The sequence below is a fragment of the Pteropus alecto genome, unplaced genomic scaffold (genome assembly GCF_000325575.1).
Source record: "Pteropus alecto unplaced genomic scaffold, ASM32557v1 scaffold95, whole genome shotgun sequence".
In the NCBI taxonomy this organism is placed as follows: domain Eukaryota; kingdom Metazoa; phylum Chordata; class Mammalia; order Chiroptera; family Pteropodidae; genus Pteropus; species Pteropus alecto.
Genome location: NW_006441071.1, coordinates 17,864,849 through 17,881,294, shown reverse-complemented (window position 1 = coordinate 17,881,294; position 16,446 = coordinate 17,864,849). Strand labels below are relative to the sequence as shown.

Below are 16,446 nucleotides of genomic sequence, written 5' to 3'. Positions count from 1 at the left end.
TTCTAGCTCAGTGGACTCACCTTAGTGGCACCTGAGAATTACCTAGGAAGTTTTAAAAGAAATATTGATGCCTGGGCCATGCTCAGAGATTCTAATTCAATTGTCTAGGGTGGAGCGGGGCATTAGAATTTTTTAAAGCTTCCCAGGGTGTTCCCTGTGCAACCAGGATTGCGAATTACTGTAAAACGCATAACCTGGCAACATTAACTCTTGAGAAGGGAATGGACTCCCCTTGCCAGGTATTCCCTCCAAGAAAATTCTGGGTTATCTTTACAAACCTTCCTAGCAGACCTTCAAAATCTACCTGTGGCAACTTCTGAGACTCCTTTGTGCCCCACCCCCCTTTTAATAAATAGTTGCAAAAGGACTCTGTTCTAAAGCCAAATAAGGGAGAGGAACAGCTGAAGCAGGATGGCAACCTCACTTATTCTTGGGCACGTAAGGGCATCATCTCATTCCCTGAGCCATGTCTGTGCAGAACTAAGGAACTTTGTCAAGGATTTCTTTTTCCCCTGAAGTTACCCGGAAACTTCAAGCAAGCCTCATTAGCACATTACTCACGCTCACCCAGTCCCCACACACATCACCTTCCTTCTCACCCCCACCTCCAGATCCTTTATTTCCATTTTCACATTTTTTTTTTCAGTGCAGTTGGATTTCATTCCCTGAACCCTAAAAAGCACATTTTTGGAATGGAAATACTGCTGGAAGAAAGCGGGTGGCTATGAACTACGAGGTCTCGGCTCATCACCCCTCTCTACCCTCCCCGTGAAATGCCATTTGTCAGGAGCACCAAGAGACAAACCCTCTAAATACTTCCCAAGGCTCTGCCTTGGGTTTTCCTTCCTTACCAAGACAGAAAATCATTAACTCAGAGCCCCCAGTTGTTTCTTGGAGCAATTAACAGCTGCCCCAGTGTTAATTCCCAATCAATAGCCCCTCCATGCTGCTGCTCCTCCTCCACTGCACATTTTGAAAGTAACTTAATGGGGCAATGAGACTCTGCTCCTCCCGCTGCTCCCCAGGAAGCCCTCACCAGGCTCCCTAAGGACACCAAGTGCCCCTCAGTGAGAGTCAGGGGCCAAGGGACAGGGTGAGCAAGCGCGGGGGCATCCACCTCTTCCAAGTCAGATGACAACTTGGAAGACAGGAGGAACCAGCTCTCCTCTGTAGTAGCAGCAGCCCCTCGAAAATATTCATGAAGCTTTCATTTTTCCATTTTGGCTTTTTTTGGAAATTTATTTTTTCTGTTTGTTTTGAGATGGCTGTATTTTTCCTCTACATTAAAAAAAAAAAAAAAAAACTCAGTCTTTTTTTTTTTTTATCGGATAGCTATGATTTCTCATCTGTAGCCTGTGTTGCTTTCTCCAGCTCCCTGTGGACAGAATGAGACCCGAGAGGATGGTAAAATAATCCAGCTGCCTCCCTGCAAGACAGGAGCCTGGATCGTGCCAGCCATCATGGCCTGTTACCTTTTAGTAGCGAACATCCTGCTGGTCAACCTCCTCATCGCTGTCTTTAAGTAAGTGGGTCCTTCTTCAGGGAACCTGGGTTGGAGGCAGGGCACTGGAGGGGTGTGATGCTTCAGAAAGCAGTGGAGTTTCTCACTTGAGTCTCTGATCTCTATTTCAGTAATACGTTTTTTGAGGTAAAATCAATATCCAACCAAGTGTGGAAGTTTCAGAGGTATCAGCTCATCATGACTTTTCATGAAAGGCCGGTCCTGCCCCCACCTCTGATCATCTTCAGCCACATGACCATGATATTCCAGCACCTGTGTTGCCGATGGAGGAAACATGAGAGCGACCCAGATGAAAGGGACTATGGCCTGAGTAAGCTTTGAGTGACAGCCCCTTGCAGCCACAAGTCAGATATCCCCACTGCGTCCCATAGGCAGTCATGCAGGACCCCATGGCCACCTTGTTCCTCCTGCTTCCTGCAGACTGCTGACAATTCTGAAGGCTTAGAGGCAAACGGGAGGGCATGCTCACCTGCAAAGCACTGCTATAAAGTAGAGACTGAAATCAAGCATTCTTAGCCTCTTAGCTTCCTTAGACAGATAAACCCAGTCTCAGCAGGGCTGTTTGAATAACTTCATAGGTTCTAAGTTTCTTATTTCTCAGAGGCCTCAACACAAAATATATCGACCATATTTATATGCTCTCAATGCTACATTATATATAATTTAAACATCATTACATGAGTTGAGTTGAGTTGCAAGTAACTACATTTAATTTTCCATTACCATTTCTGGACCTTTTTTTTTAAAGGTCTTAAACATTTCCCAAGTCTTAGGGGTTGTGTTTATAGGACATCATGAGGAGACCAGCCCTGCTTTCCATTATTCAAAAGGCAAAATAGAAGACCTTCCACCGTCTATCTACCTTCTAGTCCAGTGTTTCTAAAAGAAGGTTTAGTTAACATCGGGATAAAACAGTTCTTAGTTGTGTAAGATTATCCCACACATTATAGGGGATTTAGCACATCTGGCCTCCACATTAAATACTAATATCTCCTGCAAATTCCTAAATGTCCTGTGGGTACCACCCACAGTTAAGAAGCATTGGGCATCGAGCCCCATACAAGCAAGCTACTGTGGTTTCTCAAAGTGTGTCAAGTAGACCGCCTGCATTAAATCTACTGGATCAGAGCCACTAGGATTATGGCCCAGAAATTATCCCCCAGGTGATCGCTAGTGGCTCTACAGTTTAAAACCAAAGCCATTTAACGTTTCTCTAAGTCTGAAACTTTTAACAACATTCCTGACATAGCAATGCTCCACTACTTTATTGACATTAAAATTGGAGAGTTGGAGAGAGCTGAGAATTCCAAAGTTCACTATTTCCACCTGAAACATAAATTTAGGCAAATAGAAAGTTTGAGGTTCAGAATGGGAAGGTTCAAATTTACACTGGGCTTTTTCTATGGCTATATCAGTTATGAAATAGTTTATTTTTCTCCCAAAGCAAAGATACTAGGTTGATAGCCCTGAGCTCAACACTGGTTCACTAAAGTCAAAGACTGAGTCCTATTTTTAGACCCAGCTATTTATTATCACACTGTCTTGTCTCGTGGTAGCAAAATAGCTGCTGCACTTGACATCATCGCATTTATGTTCAAGGCAAGAAGGAAAGGGGAAGGTAAAAAATAATAGAGAAAGAATTAGCCACATCTCCATAGTTTATTAGGAAAGCAAAATCTCTTCACAATATGGCAGACATCTTTTCTTTCTTGAGTCAAACTGGGTCTCATCATTATTGCCGCCTTCAAGGGAAGTTGAAAATGTGGGAAGACGGAAAGGTGAATGGGGTTGCAAAGGGGCTTTTAGTAAGGCCAATAAAATATGTCTGTCTGCCATATTCCTCAGCCCTGAAATTGAGCTTTTAAGAAACCTCCATTCTCTGTGTAGCTTCCCTTTCCTTGATTTAGCTACATTTTTGGCTTTACAGTTTGTATAACGCTAACCAGTCCCTGCAGTAAACCAGATACATTCAGGTGAACTTCAGACATCCATAGCGAATCTAACTCAGAGAAAGAGAACAAGGACACAAGTTGCCCAACTGGATTTGGATTAAGTTTGAGACTTTAGTAAAGAAGCTAGGCCCCTTTTTCTAATCTTTTAGATTTAGATTAGGAATATCATTAGGCCCATAAATCAGATGTCATCGCTTTTACTTCTCTGACTTATATATCTTTTTTTCCCCCCACAGAACTGTTCATAACTGATGATGAGCTCAAGAAAGTACATGATTTTGAAGAGCAGTGCATAGAGGAATATTTCAGAGAAAAGGATGATCGATTCAACTCATCCAATGATGAGAGGATACGGGTGACGTCAGAAAGGTGTGTTCCATGGGTACATGTCTCCTGGGATGTTTTATGCCGTGACATGCTTCATCAATTGCTTTTGTTTGCACAACCACAAAAAGCCAGAGACCCCCTTGGGTTGATTTTTATTGTCCAAGAAATTGGCAAGCTTATGAGAGAACAGAACATTATCTGAAGGGTTTACAGATGAAAATCCCAGACTTACAGATTTTAGACTTCTCCAGCAGGCAGTAGCAGCCACTCTCCTGGGCACTAGAGATTGTTGGGCTCAGGACAGGGTTCAGAGTATCTGGCTCAGACCAGAAATTAGGAAGTTCTGACCCAGACACAAATCGAGAGAAACCCAGCCCAACTCAAGGCTCTCCAGCAGGTAGGTATTTTATGTAGATCACTGAGTATCTTCTCCAAAGGTACACATGATCCTAGTGCCTCACTTATATGGATGTTCAGTACCTTCTGAATAAACAACAGCAAAAGACTTGTGAATTAGTTAGAATAATGGTTAAGTTTTCTTGGGTTTTCTTTTTCTTTTCAGAGTTGTTTTGTTTTTTCTTCTCATAAAACGGGATAAAAGAAAAGAAATAAAAGCAGATTTTTCTACTCAGCAATTATCTATTTTTAGATCTCATTCACCAAATTGTTTTGTGGACTAGTAGGCCTGTAAGAAAAATCTCAAAATAAAGAGATGAGAATCCTTTTAATTTAATAAATCTAGCTTTACACAAATGAACTTACATTTTCTCATTTTCCTCATTCTATTGTAGAGTAACAAAAAATTCATTCCAGGCTGGCACATTCAAAAACCCTCCATTAGGAAAACAGTTTTAAAGAAAACCCAGTGTTACAAAGCATTGGTGTTACTTTAAATTTTAAGTGTTTGTGATATAAAGATGGTAGAAGTAAATTATAAATATTGAGAAAAAGTATAATATATTGTTGGCTTTAGTCGATATAATTTAGACTTCTAAGATTTGAATCAGTCATCTCTAGTTTTCATGAAATGACATTTTGTCTGCTTACCACTTCATACATTCTCTAGTGGTTCTGTAGGAATTACCCAAATGGCATTTTTCTGTCCACGGCCTTTTATTTCTTTAAAGAATGCAGTCTAGTTAATAGGTGTATACAAATATGCCATTGCGTGATTGTATCCGTAGGTACTAAGCCAATATTAACAAAGTTTAAAGCCATGCATAGATTTTATACACATCTGTCATTGCAAAATAGAACATTTTATGTTAATATGATGTGAAGTAATTTTCTGGCAAAGGAAGAAGCTGCAGATCCAAAGATCTTTCTTATTCTGAGGCCTTGAAAAAGCTGCTTATTAATGGACATTTAGTCTCGTGGTTCCCAGAAAACTGTGCCATGTAGACACATTGCCCATGGCTCAGGCATATTTCCAAAGCATATGTCCAGAGGCCTTTAAAATGCTTTTTGAATTCAGAAAGCCATAGACTTGGGAGGAAAGAAAGGCAGATGGAGGAAGTGTTAAGGCACAGAGAAGCCTTTGCCTCTCTGGGGAACTAGAATGAGAAGTGCAGACATCAAGACATGTTAACATATTGTGACCATGTCACCATTCCTTTTGCATGGAAACGGACAGAAAGTATGGCACCTGTACCTGAGCTCTCACCCCACACCTGCAAAGCTCCCAGGAGACTCCTTCCCAAGGCCCCGTTCCTCTCAGGGGTCGTACAGAGCCCATCCTCCAGGAGGGTGACCAAGGAGAGCAATTTCCAGAAATCCAGTACAGAATGTAGGCCCACTCTCCCAGTGTCCTAGGCATTAACTGACCTTCTTGAGTAATGGGGGTCAAGAGAGCCAGGATGACCTCATGACTAAGCCCAGTTGCCAGGCCTCAGTCTATTTCTGTCACTTCTGTCTGTGTTTGTGGTTTTGTTTTTGTTGGTGGTGGTGGTGCTGTTGGTTTGTTTTACATGTGTAAATGGACCAAAAAAAAATCATATCTTTAAACACTAATTGCACTCAGCACAACAGAAACACCATAAAGTGAATGAGGGAACAGAGAACAACTAAGAGAAGACTGGATCCATATTACCCATCTCACACAAATTCTAGGACGTGTCCTTTCTGAGTGGAGTGGCAGGTGAAATCACCTGTCCCATTTATATTAAATGGATGGATGAATGGATGGATAGATAAGTAGACAGACAGATGATAGATAAATGATAGATATATATATACGTACATTTAGATAGGTACATATATTTAATTTATATAAGTTAACTGTATACCTTCCATATGGTATATAGAATACTATATAATTCTCCCTTCATGATAGCCCCAATACAGAAATTTGAAGTCATAAAATTAAGAGCCAGCTCTTTGCTCTACTAAAGGACTTGGAAAAAGGGTTTCTTCACATAGTGAGCACCACATTCCTCCCCCTGCCAGTGTCTTTAAAATACAATTCATTTATATGGATTGTATTTGCGTGAATCTTTTCAGAAGTACAAAGATACTTGCATAATCATCAATTTAAATGCATCACTATTATATTTTTGTACCCAAGTGATATACAAACAACTTAATACAATATTTAGGAGATTGTTAATACTTTAGAAGAACTTTATTCTGAAAAATCCTTTCCTTTCCCATTTTTATATGGCAATGACCCTGATGCATCTAAAGCAATACAATTTCAAAATATAATGAACTAATTGAGTAACCAACACCCTCTACTTTACTTGAGTTAATGTCTAGCTAATGATAATTATAATAAAATAACCAAATTTTTAACCTTTAAGCTACATTGGTACTTGACTTCTTTTCTGAAGATTTTTAGACTTTGGGCTGAAGATAACCAATCCTTGAAGTCTATTCCATCAAATTCCATGTCAATTGTCCTTTACGAGCTCGATTCAGTTTCAGTATGTGCATACTGGGCTTTCACTGTATGCCAAGCAATGTGACAGGCACTGAGACTCACAAGGCAGGAACACACAGTCTCATTGAGTTCCATTGTACACCCAAGGCAGGAATAGCCAGAATCATCTAACCCAGTGGTTCTTGAACTTTGAGGGCCTCAAAATCATCTGGAGGGCTTTTTACAGCACAGGTTGCTGAGTATCTTCCCCTAAAACCACCAGTTTCTGATTTGCTGTATTTGGGATGAGGCCTGAAAATTTTCATTTACCAGGTGATGATGATGCTGTCATTGCTGGTCCAGGAGCCACATTTTAAGAACCACTGATGTAACCCAATGGACAGCTAAAAGTCCAGAGTTAGGAGAGGATGATGCAGAAAGTTTTAATGTGGGGCATATAAAATTTGGTACCTTAAATTTGGAAAAGGTTCTGGACATCATTGAGTACAGACTGCTTGTACACAAACCAGTAGTTTCTCCTGCACACCTGGCCAATGGAGATTTATTAAATATGTACTTAGCAACTGGCGTGAACAGGGCCTATAGTAGGGTGTAGGGAGATAAGGACTCTACTCTGAAAGAATGCACAGTCTAGTTACACCCAGCTTCTATTTGAACATCTACCGGAAAAAGGAGAAACTGCCTTAGATATTAGTCTTATGAATAAATACAGAAAAAAAACTAAAATCTTTTTTCTCTCAGAAAACTATTTTATATATATGAAGATCACTATCATTTCCCCACTTGGCTTTGCCTTTTCCAAACTAAATATTCCAAGATCCTTTAACTGCTTAGCATACATGCAGCAGATCCACTACTACTCTGCTTACTTTCTCACTATGCACTTTAAATTGTCAATATCGCACTTTAAATGTGGTGTCTCAATGGAACTTAATTCTGTATTGTAGTTAGAGCCTAGATTTCATTCCTTTACTCATTCCTTTACTATTTTGGGGGTACCTACTATTCAGAGTACAATAGAAAAAATAGTTCTTTCCATGTTATAAGGGAAAGAACACAGTACAATGGAAAGATTTTAATACTAATTCTTCAGTAACTAGCTGTGTGACCTTGAGCAAGTTAATTAACTCCTCTGAACCTATGTCCTCATCTGTACAATGAAGTATTAACACCCAACTGTAGAGTATTAAGAATTATTAAGATATTATGCTTTCACTAAATGGTGGCTATTATTATTATTTGATCTACATATTTTTATCTGCTAATAGATTGCATTACAATCATAGCAGCCAGGTCATGTCTTTGGTTCAGAGTGAGCCTACAATTAATTAAAACCAGAGCTTTTTCACATGAGCTGATTCAAATAACTTCAAACCTGTTTTTTAGGCAATGTTTGTTTTTAACCTAAAATTGAGACCAAATATTTATTGCTGTGAAATTTTTCTTTAATTTTTTTTTTCCTTTTTGAGTCATTATCCTAGCACCTCAAGAACTCTTTGGATCCTGATTTTATCATCCACTATATTTAATTTTTCACCTTATTAATTTTATATCATTGTTTGCTTCATAAGCATACTTACTATGTGCTCAACATCATTTACCAAAATGCTCACCAGCACAGATTAGGTGAACAAAGACAGAACCAGCACATTGCATGACTCCAAAGAATACTTTTCGTGGTAACATCGTCTCATTGTTCTACCATCTCTCATTTGGTTAATCGGCCAGCCAGGTATCCACATTTCTCCAATCAGCCAGTGTGTCACCCTCCCTGCTAAAATCACAATGCACTTTGTCACAAATATTTTGTATCTATGTCACTTTATTAGTCTACATTATCAAAAAAAGAGACAAGATAAATATTGAGCCCATGTAGTCTCCTGTTAACAAGACCTATCTTTTTGAAGTACTGAAAAGAGTACTTCATTTGTTTAAATACCTGCTACTAAGCTATTCTTTAATGCTGCCTAGAATTTATGTCAAACTCCCATAATTCCTAGGATCCAAGAGTGTTGAATATCAGGAAAATATTTTCCTATCTGCGGTCTCCTGGCGTTTCTTTTTATTTGCCTTTGGTTCTTAAGGGCTTCCTACATTTTCTAGTGACTACAGCTGGAAGTTATTTACTGGTTCCTTCAACTCATTTAAAGCAGAATTCACAAACTGGTGGCTTGTGGGCAGCATGTGCTCACAGAGGGCTGTTTTATTGGGCTTGCAATGATTATTAAAATTCATTCTAAATGCCTTCGGAATGGGCATGCCACAGAATTCCTGCCTCTATTCTTTATGCCTTGCCTGCTTCACCTGCTTACTTGTCCTGTCCTGCCCATAGACATTTAATTCTTAGACCCCAAACTTAAAGCTTCCAGATCATCCTTACCATCACCCCACCTGTCTGGCTCCACTTGTGAAAAGAAGTTGCAAGTTGAATTTTCTTCTTGGCAGTACCAATTTAAGCAAACTGGGATACATAGTCATTGTTTAATCTAATTTTATCTTTCCCAAGCCAATGGGCTTTGTACCCTTTTTCAACTTCACCTAGACCCAAAACAGTAATAGACACATGACTGTTAATAGTATATTCAACTTACAATTTTTCATAATAGAGATGGGAATAACTTAAATATCTGAAATTCATAAATAGTCAAAAAATAGTACAAGCCAAAAAGATGAGCTTTATACAACCCCTGTCATATCTTTTTCCAATGCTGGTCTTTGGTGTCTCCATTGATTGAGTTGAATTTAAACTTTTCTCCCTTTTTTTCCTCATAGTTAATGAGGATAAGTGATCTAAAGGGAATGTTAGATGACCCTAAAAGATTTAAATAATTCACAAATCAGGTATCAGTCTGTGGATAAGCAAGAGTTAGCTTTAGCCGTTCTGCATCATTGGCTTTGATTTGAAACGCACCCCACCCCCAACAACAACAACAACAAGAGCCCCTGTGATTGGGCTCACGTGATACAGGTTGTTTTTGTTTTTCATCCTTCACTGACCCTACTGCACTCCAAGGAATATTTGAAATTTAGAACAGGAATGGCCTGCCAATCCTCTTTCTCCTTAAACCACATTTCCTTTAACCATATTTTGAGGTCATCAGAAAAGGAAATGAATTTCTAAAAAATAACAATCCTTAAGTTAAGAATTGTATATTGAAACTAAAATTTTCTGTGCCAGCAGAATTTCCTTTCAAATGTTCTTTTCCTCATCTTACTGGCTATAGAGGCTAGTTGTCTTCTTAGCTGGTTTTTTTTTTTACTAATTTACTAAGTCCCTTCGGATGGCCTTCTGGCTGTCACTTTCTTGGGCTCCCAGGGGCAGAAGCCACCTCACATCTTTCCAGGACCCTGTTGTGTCCCTATTGTGATCACCTCCTGAGTTATTCTGAGATGAGCCAAGCAAGGTCTAGAGATGTGAGAGGGAAAGAACATAGAACATGTTCAATTCCAGAATCCCTCTTTTTTTCTTACTTTGTCATTTCCAGCATCTGCTCCTGTGTGGCTTCCTATTGATCCATAAATTCTTATCATTCTTATCTCCATTTTATCTCCTGAATGATTGACCAGAGTTAGTTCTAGTTATGATCGAAAATTCTTGATTTGTTTCTAAGACCTATCTGTATCTGTGATACATGACCATTTACACTTAATTTTTCAAGAATTTTTTTTTTTTAATTAAGGAACACACTTTAGTTATGGAACTAACATGTAAATTTGACTCTAGGAAGCTTTATTCTTTCATAACTCCTACATTAAACTTCTATCCGTAACATCTGTGACCTAAATGATTATACAATTAGGTAGTTAAACACATCCATAATTCTGGAAGAAAATGGATGAAATTGTTTTTTGATTTTTTTTTTAATCAAGTCATATTCCAAAGCACCTCAGAGCTCACAGGAAAGTTAAGATTTAGTAAAGAGTAGTCCCTTGGCCTTGTTCTAACTGGCTTCCCTCCCCTAATTACTTCTGTTCCCTGAGGTCACAATTTTTCACTCTTGGGGCTCCCACTGGGCACCTCTTGTTTTCCCAGAGGAGCCTCTTTCTCATCACACCTCCTTGGGCTCTTTAGTCTCTGTGTCCCACTTACTACCCACAGCCAGGTCCTGACTCTTCTGCTGCCTCCAGTTGGTGTCTTAGCTCTGCCTCTCACCTGCTAGTTTTCTCTGCAGTGTTGGATCCTAGGGCTGAAGGGAGGTGTGACATGGGGAGCTGGGTCCCCACAGTGCAAGGAGATATTTCACAGTGTTTAGACCAATGATCACCTACAATTATACTAAAAGAGCCTCTTTATCTCTTTTCATACCAACCTTGTATACACTGGGCTCCAGGAAAGGAAAGGAAAAGGAGGAAGAAAACTATCCTGCCTTTTGTGACTCTGCCAACATTAAAAAGCTAGGGGGACCCAGTACCTAGAGTATCCAAAAAGTCTCATTCTACAGAAATGCACAATCTATCCTTCTCCTGACCTAAATGAAGAAGTATTTTATCCACTTACCCAAAGCTATTGCATTGCAAAAAAAAAAAAAAGAAAAGAAATTGCAGTACTTGCAAAATCAAACTCCATCAGCTAGACAATGAAAAAGTGAATTATAAGTCTATGAGACACAAAAACATTATTTTAAGTAATTTGTTTCTCAGGCTATGTTTATATCACAAAACAAGTGAAACAGGGAAAAGTTGTATTTTCCTTCTGAATTAGCTGTGTTAGCTGGGTGAATAGCATAGGGTTTGCCAGATGCAAAATTGCTCAGTTTAGAAGTCTTTGGGGGAATATTCCTGGGCATGGTGGATGAGTGTGCCTGGACCCTGGACAGCACTGAGCTGGTTATGGGGCAGCAGGAAAGAGCAAAGAAAAGAATATCTTTCAAACCATAGGCTGGGTAAAAGGAAGCTGAAGGATAAAAGAACAGTCTGTGGAGTGAGTTAGGGCAGGTGGGGGTGGGGTGGGGGGTTGTTGCAGAGAGAGAGAGAGAGAGAGCGATGCACCAAGGCAAAGGAATCGCAAAATTACACACACCCAACACTGGTCAGCAGGAGAGCCATTTTTTGAAAAGGCTACAGGTTTCTCAGAGAGGGAAACCACTGCCTCATATCTCTTCTGTCATTAAAATGCATATTCCTTCTTAATAGAAGTGTTGCTGTTATTAACACACCACCACCAGCAGCAGCAACACAACAGCTGGGGGCACCCAGCTCTAATTCCCACCATTTCTTGCAAAGCATTCTCTGTATATGCAGGCAAGTTCCTTTGAAGGGTCAGCAGACAAGTGATTTACTGTGCATATTGAGAGTATTGGAAAGCATTTTTATCCTCTCTAGAAAAGTTGAGAATAGATCTCATTTAGATTCTCCAGAAGATTTGCCATTGGACATTTGAAAGTGAACGTTTGAGCTCAAACCGTGACTTGGCTTTGGTTTGGCCTTTCCAAGTTAATTTAAGCAAGTGAAAAATATGGCACAATTTTATCTTAAATATGTGGATTTTGTCTTTGTAAATAAACGACCAAGAAGTGTATTAGATAGTTGAAACAAGTTCAAACAGTGATTGACTCAGTGAAACTTTATTGACTCTTGGCAGGTGTTGAGCTGGCAACATGGGAATGGAAACAGGAATATGAGACAGATCGTGCCCTTAAGAATTTCCAGTGGGAAAGGTCAAGACATCTAGAAATAGCTATAATATAAGGCATCTGTGGTCAGCTATCCAGATAAACAGAGAGAAAAGAGTGAGATAATATCCTAATTGACAGACACTCCAGACTTTACCGCAAATTACTTTCTGTAATCTCGGTTAAACTTCTTGATGTTTGTTTTTCTTTTATTAATGAAAGGATTAGATTAGATTAGTTCAACTTCAGGTGCCTCCATAACAGGAGCATGTTAATTCATTTGGAGGCACTGAATTCCAAAAAGATTATTGTGAATAATAACAAAAAAGATTGTTATATAACTATAAAATAAAAATAATCCCAGTCCATAAAATACAAATTTTACACATATACTGCCATAAGAATAGCTATATTCTAAAATTCTATTGCAAAATTCTGGATAAAGTCATCAAAATGCATCATTCTCATTTTGTTGGTGACTCTGATAAGCCAACACCCTAATACTTATTTAGGTCCTTAAACCCTGCCCCAAGCCACAGCTAAGCCATGGGAGTGGTTAAAGGGTGAGATGTAGGCCCCACTCCACTTCAATAAAAGTATTGAAATTTGGTTTTTATTTACCAGGACTGCATTAAATTTCATTGAGGGAAAAGGGGATTAGTCATTAAAAATCACTGGATTAGATAATCTCTAAAGCCTCTTTCAGCTCAAAAAGATTTGGATTCTGTGATTCTCAGTGACAGCATCCCTGCCATCCTCTTCTCCCTACCTCCTCCTCAGTACCTGTAACCTCTCAGTTTCCCTCGGGTAGGACATTGATGACTCCTTTGTCCATGCTCTGTAAACCTCCAGGAGAAGAACCCAGCCCCACGTGACTCTCCTCTCTTCCTCTCCCAGGGTAGAGAACATGTCCATGCGGCTGGAGGAAGTCAATGAGAGGGAACACTGCATGAAGGCTTCCCTCCAGACGGTGGACATCCGGCTGGCACAGCTGGAGGACCTCATTGGGCGCATGGCCTCGGCCCTGGAGCGTCTGACAGGTCTGGAGCGGGCCGAGTCCAACAAAATCCGCTCTCGGACCTCCTCAGACTGCACGGACACAGCCTACATCGTCCGGCAGAGCAGCTTCAACAGCCAGGAGGGGAACACCTTCAAGCTCCAAGAGAGTATAGACCCTGCAGGTGAGGAGACCATGTCCCCAACTTCTCCAACCCTAATGCCCCGTATGCGAAGCCATTCATTCTATTCAGTCAATATGAAAGACAAAGGTGGTATAGAAAAATTGGAAAGTCTTTTTAAGGAAAGGTCCCTGAGCCTACACCGGGCTACTAGCTCTCACTCTATAGCCAAGGAATCCAAAGCTCCCGCAGTCCCTGCAAACACCTTGGCCATTGTTCCTGATTCCAGAAGACCATCATCATGTATAGACATCTATGTCTCTGCCATGGACGAGCTCCACTGTGATATAGACCCTCTGGACAATTCCGTGAACATCCTTGGGCTAAACGAGCCAAGCTTTTCAGCTCCAGTACCTTCCACAGCTCCTTCAAGTAGTGCCTATGCAACCCTCGCACCCACAGACAGACCTCCAAGCCGGAGCATTGATTTCGAGGACATCACCTCCATGGACACTAGATCTTTTTCTTCAGACTATACCCACCTCCCAGAGTGTCAAAACCCCTGGGACACTGACCCTCCAACATACCACACCATCGAGCGTTCCAAAAGTAGCCGCTACCTAGCCACCACGCCCTTTCTTCTAGAAGAGGCCCCCATCGTGAAATCTCATAGCTTTATGTTTTCTCCTTCGAGGAGCTATTATGCCAACTTTGGGATGCCCGTGAAAACAGCAGAATACACAAGTATTACAGACTGTATTGACACAAGGTGTGTCAATGCCCCTCAAGCAACTGCTGACAGAACAGTCTTCCCTGGAGGTCTTGGAGGCAAAGTGGAGGACTCATCTTGTTGTCATCCTGAACGGGAAGCTGAACTGAGTCACCCCAGCTCTGACACTGAGGAGAATGAGGCCAAAGGCCAGAGAGCCTCCATCGTGATACCCGCCAAAAGCAGCGATAACTCAGACAGAACCCTATCCAACAACATCACGGTTCCCAAGATAGAGCGCGCCAACAGCTACTCAGCAGAGGAGCCAAGCGCACCGTATGCACACACCAGGAAGAGCTTCTCCATCAGTGACAAACTTGACAGGCAGCGGAATACGGCAAGCCTGCGAAATCCCTTCCAGAGGAGCAAGTCCTCCAAGCCAGAGGGCCGCGGGGATAGCTTGTCCATGAGGAGACTGTCCAGAAAGTCCGCTTTCCACAGCTTTGAAAGCAAGCACAACTAAACCTTCTTACTAAGCACCGCAGGAGGCTCAAGAATCCAGCCCTAAAATTCTCCCCGGACTTCACTTGTTCCCCTTCCTTGTAACATACCTGCTTTATTCTTAGCTGAGCAAAACAAGCGATGCTTTGGGAGGTCTTAACTCAAAGATGACTTCTGAGCCACAGATCAAGAAAGCATTTGATCTGGCCCAGTGTCAAATATAGGGGATATAAGTCATGCTCACACGCGATGGGTAGGGAGGGGAAAGAGAGGGAGAAGAAGGGTTGAAATGAATGTATGTCACTAGTCACCTCAGAAAGCCATGAGCTCTGGGAATGAAGGGGCTTCATGCATTCTCCATGTCAGGAGGCATCTTTCAATTTCTGACCATTCTCAAGAGTTTTAGGATGTAGGGCTAAATTGCAAAATAAAATGAAGTAAAGTAGCCAGCATACAAATGAGATATTCTAAACTTCAATTCTGTTTTCTTTTCGCATTGGCTCCATCACTGGTGACTGATGAAGAGCATCCTTTTTATTCAGTATAAGCCGGCAGCAAGCAGTTCTACCTAACGTCCCACATCCTTCTCATGCCAACACTTCTGTAATTGATCATTTTAAAGAAAAAACAAGGTAACAGTCATAGTTCACCTGTCTCTTATATATTCACTTCTGGTGCCACAACTGTTTATCTTTTTTGAAGAAAATAAGGGAAAAGAAATGCCTTTTTGTATTGCAAGCGGAATGAAAGAAGAATTGATGTTAAAAACAAATGTCAAGTGGTCTGTTATATACAGTGGGCATTCAAGTATAGTTGAGCAAGCTCAGGATGAATGTAACTAAATAATTTTATATTTTTTAATTTATTTTGTATCTCACCTGTCATCAATGAAGTTGCTCACTGAATACATCATAGCGAACTAACAAAAAAATGTAGTGGGCAGAACACACTTAAAACCGCTATATAAGATATTGTTATATTCTCATCAGTCGTGTCATGTGTTATGCTGCTGTGTGACCTTCATCATTTGCATGACTCTACCTTGTCTTCTGAACATCTCCAAGATGTAACTGCCAATTTTACACACCACTCATCACATGACCATTTTATATACAAATATCTGGTTATCAACTTGTGGATATTTTCATACCTAGAGTTTTGCCATTTAATCTGAGCTCAGCATAAACTTAATTGGAGTTTTTCAAGGGCTGGTATCTTTTTATGGAAATGTTTCAAAGTACTTTTTAAGGAAGTTTCAAAACCATAAATAATCTTAGAATTGACTGCGAGTTTGGTATCAACCCAAAGCCATCAGTTGTAGGCATACCATGAATGTTTTTCTTACATACAGAGCTATAAAAAAGATACAGTAGACTAAAGTAGAAAGCAAATAAACCATGTAAAGAGATCTATAGTATATGCTGCTTATATACATATATATGCATTTACGCAGAAGACATGTTTATATATAGTATATAAACAGACATATAGAGCTTTCTTAAGAGGCTTGGACTTTTCTATCACCTTGAGGTATAACCAGAATTTTTAATATCCAAGGAGTTCCATTAAAAGAATTCATTATATTTTGACAGATGTTGAAATTATGATTTTAAAAATCCATATAACCTTAACTTTTTCTTATACCAAACTTACTCACTACCTTCCCTCTACCCCATTTTTGTCCAAAAGCGCTAGCTATCCTGACATCTCATTTAGTCTAATTTCTCCTGCACAAAGTGTTTACACCAAGTACACTCTGAAAAGGCATACAATTCTAAACCAGATATTATTATGGACCCTAAAACAATGGTATACACACTTCTAGAT

The 16,446-nt window shown here is 40.2% G+C and overlaps 1 protein-coding gene across 6 annotated transcripts in view; it reads left to right on the top strand.

Moving 5' to 3' along the window:
- TRPM3 (transient receptor potential cation channel subfamily M member 3) overlaps positions 1-15,540 on the top strand; it is a 497,328-nt gene extending 481,788 nt beyond the window's left edge. For 4 of the 6 annotated variants that reach the window (XM_006918420.2, XM_006918432.2, XM_006918428.2 and 1 more), the window contains 4 exons: positions 1,372-1,522; positions 1,633-1,832; positions 3,711-3,843; positions 13,189-15,540. In XM_006918420.2, coding sequence (XP_006918482.1) covers positions 1,372-1,522; positions 1,633-1,832; positions 3,711-3,843; positions 13,189-14,641 — 1,937 coding nt within the window. In that variant the 3' untranslated portion in view covers positions 14,642-15,540. The remainder of the gene's footprint in view (positions 1-1,371; positions 1,523-1,632; positions 1,833-3,710; positions 3,844-13,188) is intronic. The other 2 variants (XM_025051438.1, XM_025051437.1) reach the window with 2 other exon arrangements.
- Positions 15,541-16,446: the final 906 nt, after the last annotated feature.